A 19,446-nucleotide genomic window follows, 5' to 3' on the forward strand; every position below is an offset into this window, starting at 1 on the left:
ATCAATCGCGTGATTCTTGCTGTGTCTCTGCTCACCCGGCGCACATGGAATTCTCCCCCCGCTCTGCACATTGGCTGATGTCAGCACTCGCATGGGGACCCCAAACTGCCCCAATCAAAGGTGTACGAGGCGCCGCAGGAGTGTGCGTGAAAACAGGCCCATATCCCCCCACCCGGCACAGGCCTAAGTGTGGACAGAAGGGGGAAGGCTGCGGCAGGGGAATCAGGATTGTGCCCTTCTAAACTGCTGCGCGGGGTGCAGAGATTCCTCTGGCTGGCGGGACACAGTACAGGCAGGGGCCCTTGTGTAAGGCTCTCCACACAGCGTGAATTCACCCCCAGAGAATTATCCACGGGCTGAGGTCACCTCTAGATTAGTGACCCCCCTTCCAGTCAATCATCTTCATTCGGGGCTCTGCACTGCCACGGACCTTCCCTCGGGGCTCAGCTTCTCCCTTCACTGGGAGACGGAGGGAGCCTCGCACTGGAGACTGGCTGCGCAGAAAGCCCTGGCGAGTCAGTGGGGGCATCGCGCAGTGAGGGCGGATGCACCTGCTCCTTCTTCGCTAAAGTAGCCACTGAGCCTCGGCTCCCTGCGCTCCCCGGGCAGATGGAGCCAGCAGAGCCTCTCTCTCCCCTGGCAGTTGTGTGAGATCCCGCCAAGGGGGGATACTTGGTGCGTCTCTCTCTTCTCATTGATGTGGAGCGAAAGCGCCGCCCCCAGGAAATCCCTTCCCCGGTCTCTGCAGGGCAGGTTTTTGGCTGAGCTCAGACTGACTCCCCCTCACCGTGTCTCTCGCAGCACAGTGATACACGGCGGTGTCGTCCGGCTTCGGGCCGGTCATTTGCAGGTAGAAGTTGGCGCTGTCCTTGGAGGCTGTGAATCGCCCCTGGATGGTGGGAGAATAATACTCGCTCTGCCCTGGTTTCCAGTAGTGGACCAGCCACTCCAGCCCCTTTCCCGGCTCCTGTCTGACCCAGTCCATATAATCGCCGGAGACAGCGAACCCGCTCACGGCGCATTTCAGCCGAGTGGATTCTCCGGGCTTCTTCAGTTCTGGACCGGACTGGGTCAGAGCCACCTGTGACCGGGCCCCTGTGCGAAAGGGAGAAAAGCGACCAATGAGGGAACCGGTCACATGAAACCCGATTCCCCCTCAGTTAACAGGAGACGAATATCAATAAAAGCAGGTTACAAAATACGTTTTTAGATCAGTGCAGAAAACCAGGAACGTTCGCCCCCCTCCCCAGTGCATCTATGGGGAGAAAATACCTTCCAGAGCCGCCGCAAGGAAAAGTAAATGGAGCCAAAGTCTCATTTTCCCGGGTGCTGCAGGGGAAAGTCCTCAGTGGAGTGGCTGGTAACTGCCCAGACCCAGGGGCTGCGGATTGTCTGTCCGGGGGCTGCTGGGACAGAGAGAGATTTAAACAGGAGACAGTCACCTATTTGCATATCCCTGTCCTTGTAAGAGACAAACTCCTTCCCGAGCCGCCTCGTTTTCTTTTCTGGGGTTCAGAGAAAATGGGCAGGTCTTTTCTTCCTGCTCTGAGCCTGACGCAAAGCTCAGCGAACTCAGTGGGAATCTGTCCTTTGACTGTGTTAATTGGATGTGACACTCTGCTAACGGTAATGCTCGAAATACCCAGAGTCGTATTTTCCAGCGTCTGTCTTAGGTACCTCTGGGCGCGCCCCTCACCACAGCATCTCCGCGCCTCGCAGATTCAGTGTATTTAACCTCCCCACACTCCAGCGATGCAGAGAAGTGCAATCGTGTTACAGCGGGGACCCAGGCTCAGTGCGGGAGATTTTGAAAGGTCTTTGGGTGCCCTCACATGCAGGAAGGCGCCTTGTGGGGTCTACAGAAGTGACCAGGCCTCTAACGCCTCTTGATTTCAATGGAATTTAGGGGAAACTTTAGGAGCCTTCATAGCGTCATTCGGGGCCAATGTCCTTCTTTGGGAACCTAGTTCATTTTTCACTCTGGCTGGTTGGGACTTGCCCAAGCTCCCAGAGGCAGGACATACCTATAATAATAACACGGTTCCCACGGAACAGACGGACTTTAATCTGGGCTTCATCTCCGATTGATTGGATGACACAGGGGTTGGATCTGAGGGAACCTCAGGGTGTAGTTTTGTGGCTGCTTTTCTTTTCAAAACTGTTACCCGCCATTTTTCTCACAGATTTCAGGGGGATTGACGGGGTCAAAGTGGAAACGCCGTTTGTGTGTGTAACGGAGCAGGGTAGGTAGGTAACCCACCGCCCCTGTCAGTCTTATCCCCAAGGCCGTGCTGTGCCGCATTCCTCAGTGCTGCCCCCGCGTGGTACATGGGAGAAGCGGGCTCCGCAGCCCACGCCCCTCCTCTGTGTTTTCCCTCTTTGTGTTATTAGTCATATTAAATCCAAACATGAATATTTTGAGCGGTCTGTTTATTTATTTTTTTAAACGAGGCTTATTTTTTTCTCCTAGGAAAATGGTCCTTGTGCCAGAGCCACATTTGGTAGAAAAAAACATTGAACTGGAAATCAAACAAACACACACCCGTGGCGGGGTCTAGTGAGAGATCGGTGTCTCCTGCCGGAATGTGTCACTGGCCGTGGTGATACTGGGTGGAATCCCAGCGTGGTGAATTAATGAGGGTTTATTAATGAGGGTGATAGAACCAGAATGAACCAGGTGGAGGTTCCATGGTCTGTGTTACGCAGGAGCTCAGACTAGTTTCTTGTGCTGCTCCCTTGAGGTTTATGAATCTGAATATCTGGGAGGCTTTTGTGTGGGCTCAGAATTTGTGCGCGATTGCTGTCAGTGTGTGCGGGGGGGAGGATTCAGCCCTGGAGTCCCCCGCCCCCAACCGGCGAAGTGGGGCTGTGGTACGGCGGGTCAGTGGGGTCAGTGCCAGGGGAGGGGTCGGGTCACAGGTTTCCATTGGGCTCAGACACGCCCGGAGACACAATAAAGCCCCGGGGCGCTGGGAAATAGCTGGGACTGATCCCCGGCCGCGCGTGGGGCGGCCTTTCCCGGTGGGGGGAGCGGCAGGCAAGACTGCGGAGGGGTCGCTCGTCCCGCGGCTCCAGTGGACCTCCCGCAGTCATGCCCGCGGGAGGTCCGCTGCTCCCGCGGCTTCGGGGCGCCTCCCGCGCATGACTGCCTGGGGCGGCCAAAAAGGTAGAGTCGCCCCGGCTCAGCCCCTTTCCCAGAAGCGGCGGCTCCACTGCCCCGGGCTCTGTCCGGTGGGAAATATTGCCCAGGAGCTTTCACCACCCGGGACAGTCGCGGTTCGCTTCACTCCCCGTAGTTCTCGGGAATTGCAAGGCGAGGAGCGCGAGGAGCGGTTGGCCAGAGGCCGGCAGGGCTCTGCTCGGCTCCGGTGCTTTGTGCATCAGTGGGGGCGTGTCCAGGGAACGGGGCAGTGAAAAGCTGCAGTCAGATGCGGGTCCACCCTGGGGCGCGTTCTCAGTCCGGTCCCCGCAGCCGCGCGGGGTGTGTCCCCGCTGCCCCCACGCGGAGAATGGGAGAAGGGCGAGTCCGCAGCGGGTCTCTGCAGCCTGGATCCCCCACGGGGTGTGTCTCCGTCTCCTCCCCCAGCGACACAGCGCGGTGCGCTCCGCTCTCCGCCCGGGGTGTGCAGGGATCCGCTGGAGCTGGCCCTGGTATGAATCCCCCGGAGGGTGTGAGAGGAGCGGGTCCTTGGGATTAACCCCGCTCCCGGCGCGTTTCAGCGGCTGGATTCTCTGGGCTGCTTCGCTTCGGGACCGACTGGGTCAGAACAACCTGCCCCCGCCCCCGTGGGAACGGAGAGGGAAGCGGTGACAACAGACATCCCACCTCAGCTGACAGGAGACCAGACCCACCCGCACACACCGGAGAGTCCGACAAGCAGGAGGCTGGTCTGGGCTCCCGACCCCACAGCAACGGGACTGGGGGGTCTGGTGTGGCAGGACTGGGGGGACCCCGCCGATAGTGGGTGTTGGGTCTCAGTCTGAGTAGCTGGGTCTGGAAGGGGGCTCCGGCTCCCAGCTTTGTCTCTTGCAGACGGAGCGGGACAGGCTGCCTGTGGATCGAGGGGGACAGACCCATGGGGACACCGCGGGGATGGAAACGCGCTGCAGAAGCACCATTCAGCCTTCCGCGGGTCCGTGCGAATGGTGGCAACATTTTGGTGTGCAAAGCCTGGGGGGGGGGGATATTCCACCGCCAGTCGTTATAAATGTCCCTTGTGTTTCTTCCTCAAAATCTGTGTGCAGACCGGAGCTCAGTGCTCCAGGGAGTCGTGACTGATTGATGAGCCCTGAGATTAGCTGGAATTTAGCCGCCTTAGGCCCATGTTATAAGCAATGCGGCTACACACCCAACCCCGTTCTGCAGACCTCAAGGGCTCTTAAAAGTGGCGCGGGAATAGCACTAAAATCGACCTTGTTGGGTCGAATTTGGGGTAGTGTGGACGCAATTCGACAGTATTGGCCTCCGGGAGCTATCCCAGAGTGCTCCATTGTGACCGCTCTGGACAGCGCTCTCAACTCCGACGCACTAGCCAGGTACACAGGAACCCCCCGGAAACTTTTGAATTTCATTTCCTGTTTGGTCAGCGTGGGGAGCTCAGCAGCAGGGGTGACCATGCAGTCCCAGAATCGCAAACGAGCTCCAGCATGGAGCGAACAGGAGACACTGGATCTGATTGCTCTGTGGGGAGAAGGATCTGTGCAGGCAGAACTCCGATCCAAAAGAAGAAATGCACATATATATGCCAAACTCGCCCAAGGCATGGTGGAGAGAGGCTACGCCAGGGACACCCAGCAGTGCCGCATGAAAGTCAAGGAGCTCAGGCAAGCCTACCACAAGACAAAGGAGGCAAACGGTCGCTCTGGGTCAGAGCCCCGTACATGCCGCTTCTATGACCAGCTGCATGGCATTCTAGGGGGGGACCCTACCACTACCCCACCACTGTCCGTGGAGACCTGCAAGGGGAGAGTCTCACACAACAGGGAGGGGGATTTTGTGGATGAGGAAGAGGAGGAGGAGGAGGAGGAGAATATGCAGCAGGCAAGCGGTGAATCCGGTCTCCCTGGCAGCCAGGACGTTTTCACCACCCTGGAGTCAATACCCTCTCAAGGCGGGATCCCCAACCCTGAAGGTGGAGAAGGCCCCTCTGGTGAGTGCACATTTGTAACTACAGTACAGTGGTTAAGAGCAATTGTGTTTAATGTTTGATTTGCCCTGAACAATTGGGATGCATTGGTGGCCAGTACAGCTACTGGAAAAGTCTGTTAACGTGTCTGGGGATGGAGCGGGAATCCTCCAGGGACATCTCCATGAAGCTCTCCTGGAGGGACTCCAAAAGCCTTTGCAGAAGGTTTCTGGGCAGGGCTGCCTTATTCCATCCTCCACAGTAGGACACTTTACCACGCCAAGCCAGTAGCAAGTAGTCTGGAATCACTGCGGCACAAAGCATGGCAGCGAATGGTCCTGGGTTTTGGTCAGATTCATGCAACATTTGGTCTTTATCTTTCTGAGTCGGCCTCAGGAGAGTGATATCATTCATGGTCACCTGGTTGAAATAGTGGAATTTTTTAAGGGAACAGTCAAAGGACCCCGTTCATGCTGGGCTGTTTGTGCTTGGCTAAAAGGGATCATCCCCGAGAATAGCCCTGCGGTGGGGGGAGAGGCAATGTTCCCTCTAATTTTTGACAGGCCCTGTGTGCAAAAAATTTCTTCTGTGCACATTGTTGTGCGTGCAGTATTTTTTCATGTGGGCGGGGTTTAGGATCTGTGTGCACACACACAGCTTAGAGGAAACAGTGGGGAGAGGGGGAGGGATCATCCTAGAGAATAGCCACGAGGTGGGGTGGGGAGAGGGTTGTGCTGCACATACACCCCAGAACCGCAGCCCCTCCTTTTAAATGGCCAACCCAACCAGCATTGCTTGCTATGGGAAAGGAGGGTGCTGCAGTTTGAAACCATTTCCACATGTTATGAAGGCGGAAGAAGCCAACCCCACATACCCTTTGGCTTACCATGGCTGCCTGAAAACCGAAATCTGCTGCCCAACCGTGTGTGATGTGTCACCATACTGGCAGGCACTCAATATAAAAGGCAAAATGCGACCTTGTACCTAACGCACATGTGCTGTCTGCTGTGAATTGCTTGTTTCACTGTGAAAGAGTCTCCCTTTTGTTCTCAGAAATGCATCTTCTTAAATTTTACTCTCCCTTTTTATCCCCCCACAGGTGCAAATGTGTCTACGCTCCCCCAGAGGTTATTGCAGATTAGAAGGCGAAAAAAACGCACTCGCGATGACATGTTTTCGGAGCTCATGCAGTCCTTCCGCGCTGATAGGGCACAGCTGAATGCATGGAGGCATTCGGTGGCAGAGGCCAGGAAAGCATTCAGTGAGCGTCATCAGAACATGCAGGAGGAGATGCTGAGGCTAATGTGGGAGCAAACAGACATGCTCAGGCATCTGGTGGAGCTGCAAGAAAGGCAACAAGTGCTCAGACCGCCGCCTTATCCATGTTATAGCAGCCTGTCCTCCTCCCCAAGTTCCATAGCCTCCTCCCCCAGACGCCCAAGAATGCAGGAAGGAAGGCTCTGGGCACGCAGCCACTCCACTGCAGAGGATGGCCCGAGCAACAGAAGGCTGTCATGCAAACAGCTTTGATTAGTAGTGTGGCTACAATAAGCACTGTGACCTTGTCCTTCCCTCCTCCCCCACCCGACCTGGGCTACCTTGTCAGTGATCTCACTTTTAAAAAAAATAAAGAAAGAATGCAGGGATTGAAAACAATAGAGACTTTATTTCCTTTGCCAGCTGTGGTGGAAGAGGGGAGGGGGGGAAGGGGACTGGCTTACAGGGAGGTAAATTCGACAAAGAGGGCGGTTTTGCATCAAGGAGAAACACACACAACTGTCACACCATAGCCTGGCCAGTCATGAAGCTGGTTCATGTTTACAAAGCAGGTTGAAGAGAAGAAAGCTCATTATTCACAGTAACTGAGGCGGATTCTATTTCTGCATTGCCAGCCACTAAATAAGATTCTCTCTATTGCAGGGGTGGGCAAACTTTTTGGCGAGAGGGCCACATCTGGGTGGGGAAATGGCATTCAGGGCCATGAATGTAGGGCTGGGGCAGAGGGTTGGGGTGTGGGAGGGGGTGTGGTGTGCAGGAAGGGGCTCAGGGCTAGGAGTTACAGTGCAGGAGGGGTGTTAGGTGTATGGGGGGCTCAGGGCAGGGGCAGGGGCAGGAGAACCGCCAGCTTTTTTGCTGCCCTAGGCAGCAGAAGGTCCCCCCCTCGAAATGCCACCCCGACAGAGGCGGCAGACGGTCCTGCCTCCGTGGTCGCAGCCCCCAAATGTTAGTGCCCTAGGCGACTGCCTAGGTGGCGTAATGGATTGCGCTGGCCCTGGGCAGGGGGTAAGGATGCAGGAATGGTGCGGGGTGAGGCAGAAGGTTGGAGGCTCAGGGCAGGGGGTTGGGGGCTCAGTGCAGGGGGTTAGGGGTGCAGGAACGGTGTGGGGTGTGTCGGGGCTCAGAGCAGGGGGATAGGGGTGCAGGAGGGGTTCAGGCTCCCGCCTGGCGCTGCTTACCTGGAGCAGCTCCAGGGTGACAGTGGAGCACAGAGGGGCTGGGGCAGGCCGGCACCACATCCTTCTGGCCCCTGAGGCAGAGGGAGCAGAGGGCTCCACACGCTTCCCTCGCCTGCGAGTACCTCCCCCGAAGCTCCCATTGGCCACTGTTCCCTTTGCCAGCCATTGGGAGCTGCGGGGGGCGGTGCCTGAAGGTGAGGGCAGCACACAGAGCCCTCTTCCCCCTCTGCCCCAGGGGCCGCGGGAACGTGGTGCAGGCTGCTTCCTCCCACTTAGCCCCGCGGCACCATGGGAGTGGCAATCCCACGAGCCAGATCCAAACCCTGATGGGCCGGATCCAGCCCGTGGGCGGTAGTTTGCCCACCCCTGAGCTCTGCCTATCCACGTGCTTTTGCTCCAGTTTTCATTCACTAAAGCCCCAGTCCTGCAAACGCCTCTGCCTGGGAGCCCTCCACAGGCACAACTGTTTGCGGGATCATTATCTAAGAGAGAGTAAATAGCATAAAGCAGCTTCTTAAAGTGACACCGGTGAAAATACAACCACAGATCTATGTCTTCAAACCTTGGAGTGCTCTGCTTTACTCATACGGTCACTCCCAGGTAGCCACATGCCCCCAGATGCCAGCAACTCGCCAGAAATCTTGGCACTCCGCCCCCCCCCATGAAGCCTAATTCCCCCAGCCCCTCACCCCCCAGCCTGCTCTCCCTAGCCCCTCCATCTTGTGCAGCCAGCTCCCCCGACCCTGGCTGGGGCTGGGACACTCCAAACCCTCCACCCCCACCTCACCCCACTGACCCCCACATATCTCCTTTTTCTCCCATCACCTCACCTTCCTCCACCTCCTCTCCAGGGTCCAGGAGGCACCTAATTACTGGAGCCAGCCTATGGGGCTCCCTTAGTTAGGTAGAACAGCCTGCATTAGAAGAACAGCGGGCATGTCAGACCGGTGCTTCTCCGGGCGGGGCTGGGCCTGGGGCTGGCTCCTGTGGCTGTGGGGTGTCTCCAGGCTCCGGCCAAGAGGGGAGGGTTCAGGCGGAAGGAGTGGAGCTGGGGGTGAGCCTCCCATGCCGGGGCAATTTAAAAGGGTTTGGAAGCCCAAGAGCCGGGGGGCGGGGGATGTGGGAGGCTGGTTTTAGTAGCACATGGACTCCCAGCGGGAGAAGCCCAGGGGCCCAGTGCCCTCACAAGGGGGGGAACTGAAGTCAAGCCCCGGAGGTGGGGAAGGACCTTGGTTCAGAGCTGCCCCTGGGACGGGGCTGAATGTTGTGTGATGGGCTGAGACCGGGGGCCCAGTGGGAGACACTGGCTGGGACTGGCCCTTGCGGCTGAGAAGGGGCCAGCAGAGGGGTGAGAGCAGGGGCGGCTCTAGGCACCAGCAAACCAAGCTGTTGCCTAGGGCGGCCAAATCTAGGGGGCGGCAGGCTGGGCCGGTGGACCTGCCGCAGTCATGCCTGCGGGAGGTCCACCGGAGCCGCGGACGAGCGGACCTGCCGCAGGCATGACTGCGGAGGGGGCGCTCGTCCCGCGGCTCGGCTGGACCTCCCGCAGGCATGACTGCGGCAGCTCAAGCGGAGCCGCCGGACCCGCGAACCGTCCGCAGCCGTGCCCGCGGGAGGTCCGCTCGTCCCGGGGCTCCGGTGGACCTGCCGCAGGAGCTCAACCGGAGCCGCGGGAAGAGGGGACCCGCCGCGGGACCGAGGAAGGGCGGCGCAGCACACCGCGCTGCTTGGGGCAGCCTATTTTCTAGAGCCGCCCCTGGGTGAGAGGAGCCGTCCCCTGTCACTCCCCATCTGGGCAGGGGGGGCTGCCGGAGAGGTAAGGGTGCATGTGCAGAGGGCTGCAGCGACTCCCCTCTATCGTGCAGCAGGGAGCAGGGGCACTGGCTGAGGGAGAAGCCTCATAGGAACAGTTTGAAGTCAGCTGTTCACTCCAAGGGATTAGGGGCCATTTCTGGCATCCTCGTTAATTTCACTCACAGTTGTTGGGGCTGGAGGAGGAGGCAGGAGAGAAACCGATGTGACAGTGACTTTTCCCCTTCCACTGGCTTTTATTAGCTCTGGATTTAAGCTGTGCAGCCAAATGCCCATTGTATTCTGCCCCTGCCTTGGTCTCACCCCGCCCCCCGCCCCAACAACTGTGAGTGAAATTAACAAGGATGCCAGAAATGGCCCCTGAGTGAACAGCAACATTCAAACTGTTCCTATGCAGGCAGCAGGCGGCCTGGGGAGGCTTCTCCCTCAGCCAGTCCCCCTGCTCCCTGCTGTAAGCTAGAGGGGAGCCCCTGCAGCCCCTGCCTGAATGCTCCACTTATTTGTGGTACGCTGCTGCATCTTTTTTTACCGGCCCTCCGTACTGGCCCGTACCGGCTTACTTTCACCCCTGTCTCCCCTGGCTGGCCCCCAACCTGCGGGCTCTGCATCACCTCCTGCAGTCAGCCCATCCCCCCAGCCGGCCCCCCTGGCCCACGGGCTCTGTGCCGGTTCTGGTGGCCAGCCTCATCCTCCGGCCGCCTGCCCCACCCCACCCCAAGCAGTGGTGAGCGGTACAAACGCAGGCTGGAGGACTCAAGAGGAGCAGGGGGCACCCACGCAGCCGTTGGCCAGAGAGAAGTGGCAGTTTCCCCTTCAAAGCATCACTTTTCTCCAGCTGGCTGCGCGGCCACCCTTCAGCCGGCGTTCGCTGCCACCTGTACCTTCCACCAACTCCCCGGAGGCCAGGACCAGCTCCCGGCACCAGCTAAAGAAGCAGGTGCTTGGGGCAGCCAATACCAAGGGGTGGCACTCCGGCCGCTATCGGGGCAGCATGTCTGGTTCTTCAGCGGCAATTCGGTGGCGGGTCCCTTAGTCCCTCTCCGAGAAAAGGACCTGCCGCCCAATTGCCAGCGAAGAATGGAGTGGTGCGATTGTGCTGCCGCAGCTTTATTTTTTTTTTTTTCCGCTTGGCACAGCAGAAAACCTGGATTTGGCCCTGGTTGCACAGAGCAAGAAGGATTACTTTATGGAGGATGAAGAGGAGGAGGAGGAGGAGAGTGCACAGGTGGCAAGTGGGGAATCTGTTTCCCCCCCCAAGCCAGGAATTATTATTAATGCAGGATCCAATAGCATCCCCCGACTCCCAAGGCAGGCTCCTGTTCCATGACCCTGGAGAAGGTACTTCTGGTGAGTGAGAGCCTGATCGGAGCCACACAATGGGGGGCAGGGGAAACCCAGCAGCGCTGGGCTGTTCACGTTTAGTTTAAAGGGCTCATCCCTGCTCAGAGCCTCATCGGAGCCGCGCGGTGGGTGCGGGGGAGTGGGGGGAGCTGTGTGAAGCGATCATCCTGAGAGCCCGCAGGCCCTGCTTTGATATGGCAAGCCCCCTCCCCAGGCGTCGCTTGCTGTGGGAAAGGGGGCCCGGCAGTTTGAAAGCATTGAAATGAATGCGGAAGAAGCAGAACCCCTTATGCCCCTAGGGCGCACCATGGCTGCCTGCAAGCTGAATTCTGCTGCCCGGCTGCGTGTGATGGCTCACTCACACCAAAGTGGCAGGCACTTCAATACAAGAGGCAAAATGTGACTTGTACAGAAAGAACATGTGCTGTGTACTATGAATTGCCTGTTCCACTGAGAAGGAGTGTCCCCTTTGTTCTCTGAAGTGTATCTTTTAAAATACTACTCTCCCTTTTTCTCCTCCCACAGGTGCAAATGTTTCAACACGGCCCCTATCTACTCCATCCCAGAGTCTGGTCCAGATTAGAAGGTGGAAAAAAGAAACTCGGGACGACATGTTTGCCGAGCTCATGCAGTCCTCCCGCGCTGATAGGGCCCAGCTGAATGCATGGAGGCAAACAACTGTGGAGTCCCGTAAAGCATTACAGGAACACGAAGAGAGGAGGGACGTGCGTGATGAGAGCAGGCAGGACGCTATGGTCAAGCTCATGGGGGAGGAAACTGACATGCTGCGCTGTGTGGTGGATCTAATGCGGGAAAGGCAGCAAGACCACAGACTGCCGCGGCAGCCCCTGTATAACCACCCTCCCTCCTCCCCAAGTTCCAGAGCCTCCTCACCCAGACGCCCAAGAACATGGGGGGAGGCTTCGGGGACTCACACACTCACCCCCAGAGGATCGCCCAAGCAGCAGAAAGCTGGGATATGCGAACTTTTGATTTGGTTCCTGGAATTTTCCTTCTCTCCTCCTCCACGCCCCCTCCCCCGGTCTACCTTTGGATTTCTCTCAATAATGTGTCATGCAACAAATAATAAAGAATGTTTTTTAAACAATTGTGACTTTATTTCCTTTCAGATATATAGGGCATGGGTGACTTCAACAGAAACAAACAGAACTGTCACACCGTACCCTGGCCAGTCATGAAACTGGCTTTCAAAGCTTCTCTGATGCCCTGCTCGCCCTCTTCTAATCTCCCTGTTGTCTGGCTGTGAAAAATTGGCCACCAGGCGAGTTGCCTCAACCTCCCACCCCACCATAAACACCTCCCCCCTTACTCTCACAGATATTGTGCAGCACGCAACAAGCAGCAATTACACCTGGAATATTGGTTGTGCTGAGGTCTAACCGAGTCAGTAAACTGCACCAGCGAGCTTTTAAACATCCCAAAGCACATTCTACCACCATTCTGCACTTGCTCAGCCTATAGTTGAACTGCTCTCTATTACTGTCCAGGGTGCCTGTGTACGGCTTCATGGGCCATGGCATTAAGGGGTAGGCTGGGTCCCCGAGGATAACTATGGGCATTTCAACATCCCCAACTGTTATTTTCTGCTCTGGGAAGTAAGTCCCTTCCTGCAGCTGTTCAAACAGACCAGAGTTCCTGAAGATGCGAGTGTCATGCACATTTCCCGGCCATCCCACGTTGATGTCGGTGAAACGTTCCTTGTGATCCACCAGTGCTTGCAGCACCATGGAAAAGTACCCCTTGCAGCTTATATACTGGCTGCCCCAGTGTGCTGGTGCCAAGATAGGGATATGCATTCCATCTATCGCCCCACCGCAGATAGGAAACCCCAGTGCATTAAAGCCATCCACAATCGTCTGCACATTTCCAAAAGTCACTACCCTTTATAACAGCTGGTCAATGATTGTGTTGGCTACTTGCAGCACTGCAGCCTCCACAGGAGATTTGCCCACTCCAAACTGATTCCCGACTGACCGGTAGCTGTCGGGCATTGCAAGCTTCCACCCTGCTATGGCCACTCGCTTCTCAACTGTGAGGGCTGCTCTCATCTTGGTGTCTTTGCACTTCAGGGCAGGGGACAGCAAGTCACAAAGTTCCATGAAAGTGCCCTACCCATACGACAGCTTCGCAGCCACTGGGAATCACCCCAGACCTGCAACACCATGTGGTCCCACCAGTCTGCGCTTGTTTCCGGGGCCCAGAATCGGTGTTCCATGGCATGAACCTGGCCCAATGCCACCATGATTTCCCAGTCACCACATGCCGTGCTTCTAGGAACGTCTGTGTCCCTGTCCTCATCAGTATAGTAATCACGCTGTCATCACTTCCTCGCCCGCTTTTGCAGGTACTGCACATACTGCTGGATTATGTGTGAGGTACGTACAATGGCCAAATTGCTGCGGTGAGCTGAACAGGCTCCATGTTTGCTGCACTATGGCATCTGTGCGGAAAAAAGGCAAGAAACAATTGTCTGCAGTTGCTCTCACAGAGGGAGGACAACTGACGACTGTAGCTGCTATCCCACAGTTGATTTCTGGGTTGAGCTCTCAATCTCTGATTGTCATGGGTGGTTCTTGGTATCTGTTGTCAGGTACTACCACTCCCCTCCCCTCCAAACCCCCAGGAAAGCAACAGGAAAAAATAGTTTCTCACCTTTTTTCACTTTCACCTATGTCCACTGGCTGCTGCTGGCAGATGCGGTGCTGCAGTGCTACACAGCAGCAACCCCTTGCCTTGCTGATGGCAGACGGTACAATAGGAATGATAGCCATCATCATCGTCCCGTGGGTGCTCCTGGCCAGCCTCAGTGAGGTCAGTGGGGGTACCTTGACAAAAATGGGAATGACTTCAGCTAATTCTCTCTTTAAGTTTCGTCTAATGGAGATTCAGTCCTGCCTGGAATATCAGGCAAGCCTACTAAAGAACCAGAGTGGCAAACAGCCGCTCTGGGTTAGAGTCCCAGACATCCCACAGAAATGATGAGCTGCTGCCATTCTAGGGGGTGCCCCTGAAACAACCCCACCCATTGCTTCCATCCTCCCCCACCCCTCCTGGGCTACCATGGCAGTTATCCCCCCATTTGTGTGATGAAGTAATAAAGAATTCAGGAATAAGAAACAACACTGACTTTATTGACTCTGCAAGTGGAGATCAAAGTGGGGAGGGGAGGGCGGTTGGCTTACAGCAGGGGTACGCAACCTATGGCACAGGTGCCAAAGGCGGCACGCGAGCTGATTTTCAGTGGCATTCACAGTGCCTGGGTCCTGGCCACTGGTCTGGGGGGGCTTTGCATTTTATTTAATTTTAAATGAAGCTTCTTAAACATTTTAAAAACCTTAGTTACTTTACATACAACAATAGTTTAGTTATATATTATAGACTTGTAGAAAGAGACCTTCTAAGAACATTAAATTGTATGACTGGCACGCAAAACCTTAAATCAGAGTGAATGAATGAAAACTTGGCACGGCACTTCTGAAAGGTTGCCGACCCCTGGCTCACAGGGAAGTAGAGTGAACCACCATTCTGCACTTGCTCAGCCTATAGTTGGACTGCTCCTAACTACTGTCCAGGCTTCATGAGCCATGGGAGCAAGGGGCAGGCTGGGGTAGGTGCGACAGTGCGGTGCTGCCGGCTGGGAGAGCAGCCTGAGGCAGAAGCCTCCAGCTGGCATCATATTCCAGCCTAGGCAGGACTGAATCTCCATGAGACAAAACTTAAAGAGAGAATGACCTGAAGTCATTCCCATTTTTGTCCAAGCGCCCCTGCCCGACCTCACCGAGGCCAGCCTGGAGCACCCATGTCTGCCCAGGTGCCCCCAACCAACCTCACTGAGGCTGGCCAGGAGCACCCACTTCCGCCCAGGTGCCCTCGACCGACCACACCAAGGCTGGCCAGGAGCCCCTATGACAGCAGCAGATGGTACAATAGGACTGATAACCGTCTTTGCTAAATTGCCAGGGCAAGGAGCTGCTGCTGTGTAGCAGTGCAGTAGCGTGTCTGCCAGCAGCACCCAGGAGACATATGGTGACAGTGAGCTGAGCAGGTTCCATGCTTACCATGGTATGTCGTCTGCACGGGTAACCCAGGAAAAAAGGTGAGAAACGATTTTTTCCCGTAGCTTTCACAGAAAGGGGGGGGGGGACTGATGACATGTACCCAGAACCACCCCCAACAATGTTTTTGCCCCATCAGGCATTGGGAGCACAACCCAGAATTCAAATGGGGGACAGAGACTGCGGGGACTGTGGGATAACTACCCACAGTGCAATGCTTCGGAAGTCGACACTAGCCTCAGTACTGTGGACGCACACCGCAGAATTAATGCGCTTAGTGGGGACACACACAATCAACTGTATCAGATCGATTTCTAAAAATCAACTTCTATTAAATTGAACTAATTTCGTAGTGAGGACGTACCCTAAGTCTGTTACTGAGAACCACTGTGCTCCTGCTGCTACTGCAGCAACTACCTCTTGGTACTTGGCCACTCCCGGGGCAGAGGCAGGGGGTTACTGCGTTTAATGCTCTAAAATCCACCATCATTCGCCAGGTCTTCCCAGACCCTTTTGGTACAGGCCACATCGGGGCATTATTAGTACTCGTCATGTCCACAATAACACCCTGTTCTAACTAGCTTTTAATGGTAGAATTTATCCCTTCCTCTGCTTCTAAAGGATACTTGTACTGGCGCTTTGGAGGGCGGACAGGTCTTCGGATTAAAACTTCAGTGTCAATTTTTCCACATTCTAATTTATTTTCAACCCATCCCTGGGAAACTTTTCCACTCATGGGCCCCCTTCTTCTTCTTGCCCTCCTTCCGGGGCCTTTACAGCCGCACACCGACGTACAGCATTAATGGAAGGCGTGGAAGTTTCTGCTGCCTCTTCACTATTTGCCCATAAGAACCCGTTGGCTAAATCCACAATGAGCCCCACACATTAAGATAAGGCATCCCCAATATTCCATCCTCCATACCCACATCTCCAGTTTGATCCCGTTTCTGAATACAATAATCTACCCATGATTCCCAACTTCCTACACGGGTCAGGCTCAGTCTCGTGATAAATGCTTCCACTGTCTCCCTCCCTTTTGTATGATACTAGTTGTGTATCTATACAACTAGATCTGCAATTTATTTGATATAACAATAGCTACATTGACTTGATATTAATTGGGTTCCAAACATTTGCCAGAACTTGTATAAATAAATTAACTATTTTAATTAGCTTATGGCAAGATCACTTGAGACATACAGGAATTATGCTGCAAGAGCAGATCCAACCCACTATTGTTCTAACCAAGTTTTCCCTTGTTTTTTAGAGAAATCCAAAAACCTTGTTACTTCCATAACGAACCTTACAAAGAAACATCCTGTTTTAGTCAAACATGATTTTGATAAGTCATTTCCGTTACACACTAACGCTTCTACTACTGGGTAGTAACAGAACCAAGAATGGGAATAGCCAATGATGCATCCGGCAAGCTCTGGGACACCCCTTCCTGCATCAGTTTTGAGTGGGGGCTGTGACGTTATCTGGATTTTATTTGATGACAGTGTTTTTAAAGAGCCGCTCATCTTTAAGTCTAGTGGGTCTTGTGGTGATACAAGGACTGGAAAACCCAAGGAAACTGCTTTTCTCGCTTTGTTAGCCCGTGTGGTGAAACAGCAGTATACTTTTGTCGCTGGGTTGGTATCTCTTATGGGGTAATAACTACCAGTCTTAGGGTGGATTTGCCCTGTTTCTCAGCAGTTTGTCCTGTATTTCGTGTTCTCAGTTGTGACTCATCAAGGCAGGTTACATCCAGATCCCCAGTTCGTGTAAATCCGGAGTAACTCGAGTCTAGCGGAAGCAGCTGCGGTGACTTTACACCAGCGGAGGATTTGGCCCCAGGAACAATTCGCTCCATCCGTTGGATCTGATGCGAAGCCCAATACGCTTGTCGCGTTTACACTGACAGACGCTGTCCTGTGAGTCTGACACCGAGACGGGCCCCGGGGGAGCCAACGTGCCAGGTCAGCGAGGGGAGAGCGACTCAGAACAGGACTCACTCCGGATTGGAGTTCACAGATGAAGCGAGGGATCTCTGCACCCAGCGGGGCTCCGGGCAGGAAGGGGAGACACATTGCCCGGGAACGGAAGGGTTAAAACTGCCGGGAGGTTTGTGTTACATTCACCCGGGTGCCGGGTCTCCTGTCCCAGCCCCGAGCGGTGTGTGTGTCAGTGCTGCCCCCGCGCGGCTGCCGGGAGAAGCGCGATTCCGCAGCCTGGGTTTTTGTAGGATCACAAACCGGTTTCGTGTCACAGTGTCTCGCACAGTAATAGCGGGCGGTGTCCTCGGGCTTCAGGCCGGTCATTTGCAGATACAGCTCACTCTTGGGATCACCCCTGGAGATGGTGAATCGGCCTTTGACTGAATCAAGGTATTGTATATTACCCCCAGCGCTGTTGAGATAAGCGACCCATTCTAGTCCTTTGCCAGGAGACTGTCGGACCCAGCTCATCCCGTAGCTGCTGAAGGTGAACCCGGAGGCTTTGCAGGAGAGGCGGAGAGAGTCTCCGGGCTTTTTCACATCCCCTCCGGACTCCACCAGCTGCACCTGGGACCGGACCCCTTGGAATAAAGACAGGTTATAAATATTGATATATAAACAGCGATAATAGCATCTATTGTTCTAGCTCTGTCCGTTATTCTGAGGAGGAAAATACCTTCCAAAGCTGCTAAAGAGAAAACTAAAAGGAGCAAAAATCCCATTTTCCCGGGTGCTGGAGGGGAAAGTTCTCAGGGACTGGCTGGTCACTGCACAGACCCAATGGCTGCGGATTGTGTCTCCAGGTGTAGCCTGGGCAGAGGGAGACACAGATTTAAACAGGAAACTGTCTCGCTCATTTGCATGTCCCCGCTTTATAAGAGACACACACTCCTGCTGCCAGTGATCTGAGTGACTCGCCCTAGGGCTCCGGGTGCGGGAGTCAGACTGTCCCGTCCTGTGTGTCTGTGCAGCGCTGGGCACAGGGCGCTGGGATCCTCATTAGACTTTCGGACCCCTATTAATTTCATCTGGTGACCCCTGGTTTGTATATTTGGGGAAAGGGTAAATATCTGCTTTACTGCTTGAACTCACAGGGCTGCGGCTTCTCAGTGCCAGAGCTTCAGGGTTTGAGTAGCCGCATTTGCACCTTCCCCTTTTCCTAAGCAGGGTTGGCTCTAGGTTTTTTGCTTCCCCAAGAAAGAATTTTTGGCGGCCCCCATCCCAGGCTTAGGCTCGCCCCCCCCCCCCCCCCGCACACCCCTGCTGCCCCAGCCCTGGGTCACTGGTAACTCGCTCCCAGGGCTGGGTCATTCAGCAGGAATTTTAGATGTGCACAGAACACAGACAGGATTGGTTCCCATATGGTTACAGAACTGCAGTAAAGTGGAACAATTTTCAGCTTGTGTGATTGGAGGATATCTGGATGCATATTATGACTGTCCTCCATAAAGGAGGAAAAGTTGAGGTTCCTTTATTATTCTTTTGTTCCACTCTTTCTTTCTATGGGGAATTTGCCAATGCAATATCACTGTCTTCCTTTTAAACAAACAAACAATCAAGCAAAAGGCAATGGCTGTTGAAAATAGCAATTCCAGTCCTAAAAACCACTGGGAAGCATTTCTTGCTCATTTTTATCCTACTTTTTCTACAGCAAGTTACAGTGGATCAGCATATTTGATTTGGGAGAAATGAAGTAACAGCTGCCCAAACTGAGCTTGAGCACTCCTGAATTGTGAGGTGTTCAAATCTGGAAGGCAGGTGCTAGATTCCCATTCTGAATATTAGCTAGATCTGGAAAGGAAAAGTCAGTTTCTGCTTCCATGGCTCAGAGGTGGAAATCCTCCTACGTGCCTGGTACTGTATCTAAAGCTGCCCAGGTCCAGAGCCTCCCCTCCCTTACTTTTCATTTTAAATTCTAGTGGGATCCAGGTACGTCCCTTGCTAGGCTTCAGATAGAGACAGGCACTGTGCATTTAGTCCACCCAATTCTTCTTTGGGGTCAGGGGCAGCTCCAGGCCCCAGCAAGCCAAGTGCGTGCTTGAGATGGCAAGCCTTGTGGGGCTCTCTGCCGGTCGCCGCGAGGGCGGCAGGCAGGGTGCCTTCGGTGGCTTGCCTGTGGAGGGTCTGCTGGCCCCGCAGCTTTGGTGGACCTCCCGAAGCTGCGGGACCAGCGGACCCTCTGCAGGCAAGCCACCAAAGGCAGCCTGCCTTTGGGGCTGCAGAATACCTAGAGCGGCCCCTGTTAGGGGGGTGGGTGCTAGGTGAGATCACACCAGTATCCCTAATCCACTCTGGAGATGTCTTCTGAAGAGGATATCTGGGGCAGAGCCTTCTACTCCTTGGGCACACTTGTTTCCCCGTTCACAGTGCCACCCCTTTCCATTAACAGCAAGCTGCAGCATGGCTCAGGTACCTCACTCCCTACCCCTCCCTTTCCTGTTGATAGCTGCCAAGGGATTGCTGGGAAATGTAGTTCTTTCCCTGCTCCAGGGCTGGCTCTATAGGGAGGGAGCTAACCAAGGAAGTACAGGGTCCCATGGGTTCTCAGCTTCCATGCTGGATCCCCAGCTGCTCCATGGCTCTGCTTCTGCAGGGTTGTGAGAGGGGAGGAAGTGAGTTAAAAAAAAGCCCAAATGCCGCCCCTGCAAATGTGCTG

The 19,446-nt window shown here is 55.0% G+C and overlaps 2 gene segments (V, D, J or C); both read right to left on the bottom strand.

Annotated features, from left to right (window-relative positions):
- Positions 1–373: 373 nt before the first annotated feature.
- On the bottom strand, positions 374–1,368 carry LOC123347663. The segment is given in 3 exon segments: positions 374–508; positions 788–1,095; positions 1,273–1,368. Coding segments are annotated over 3 exon segments (489 nt in total).
- Positions 1,369–17,069: 15,701 nt separating this feature from the next.
- Positions 17,070–17,512, bottom strand: LOC123347966 (the record flags this gene model as incomplete). The annotated part of the segment is given in 2 exon segments: positions 17,070–17,371; positions 17,467–17,512. Coding segments are annotated over 2 exon segments (348 nt in total), but the record flags the coding sequence as incomplete, so codon positions are not given.
- Positions 17,513–19,446: the final 1,934 nt, after the last annotated feature.

This window comes from Mauremys mutica, chromosome 13, assembly GCF_020497125.1.
Source record: "Mauremys mutica isolate MM-2020 ecotype Southern chromosome 13, ASM2049712v1, whole genome shotgun sequence".
Lineage (NCBI taxonomy): Eukaryota > Metazoa > Chordata > Testudines > Geoemydidae > Mauremys > Mauremys mutica.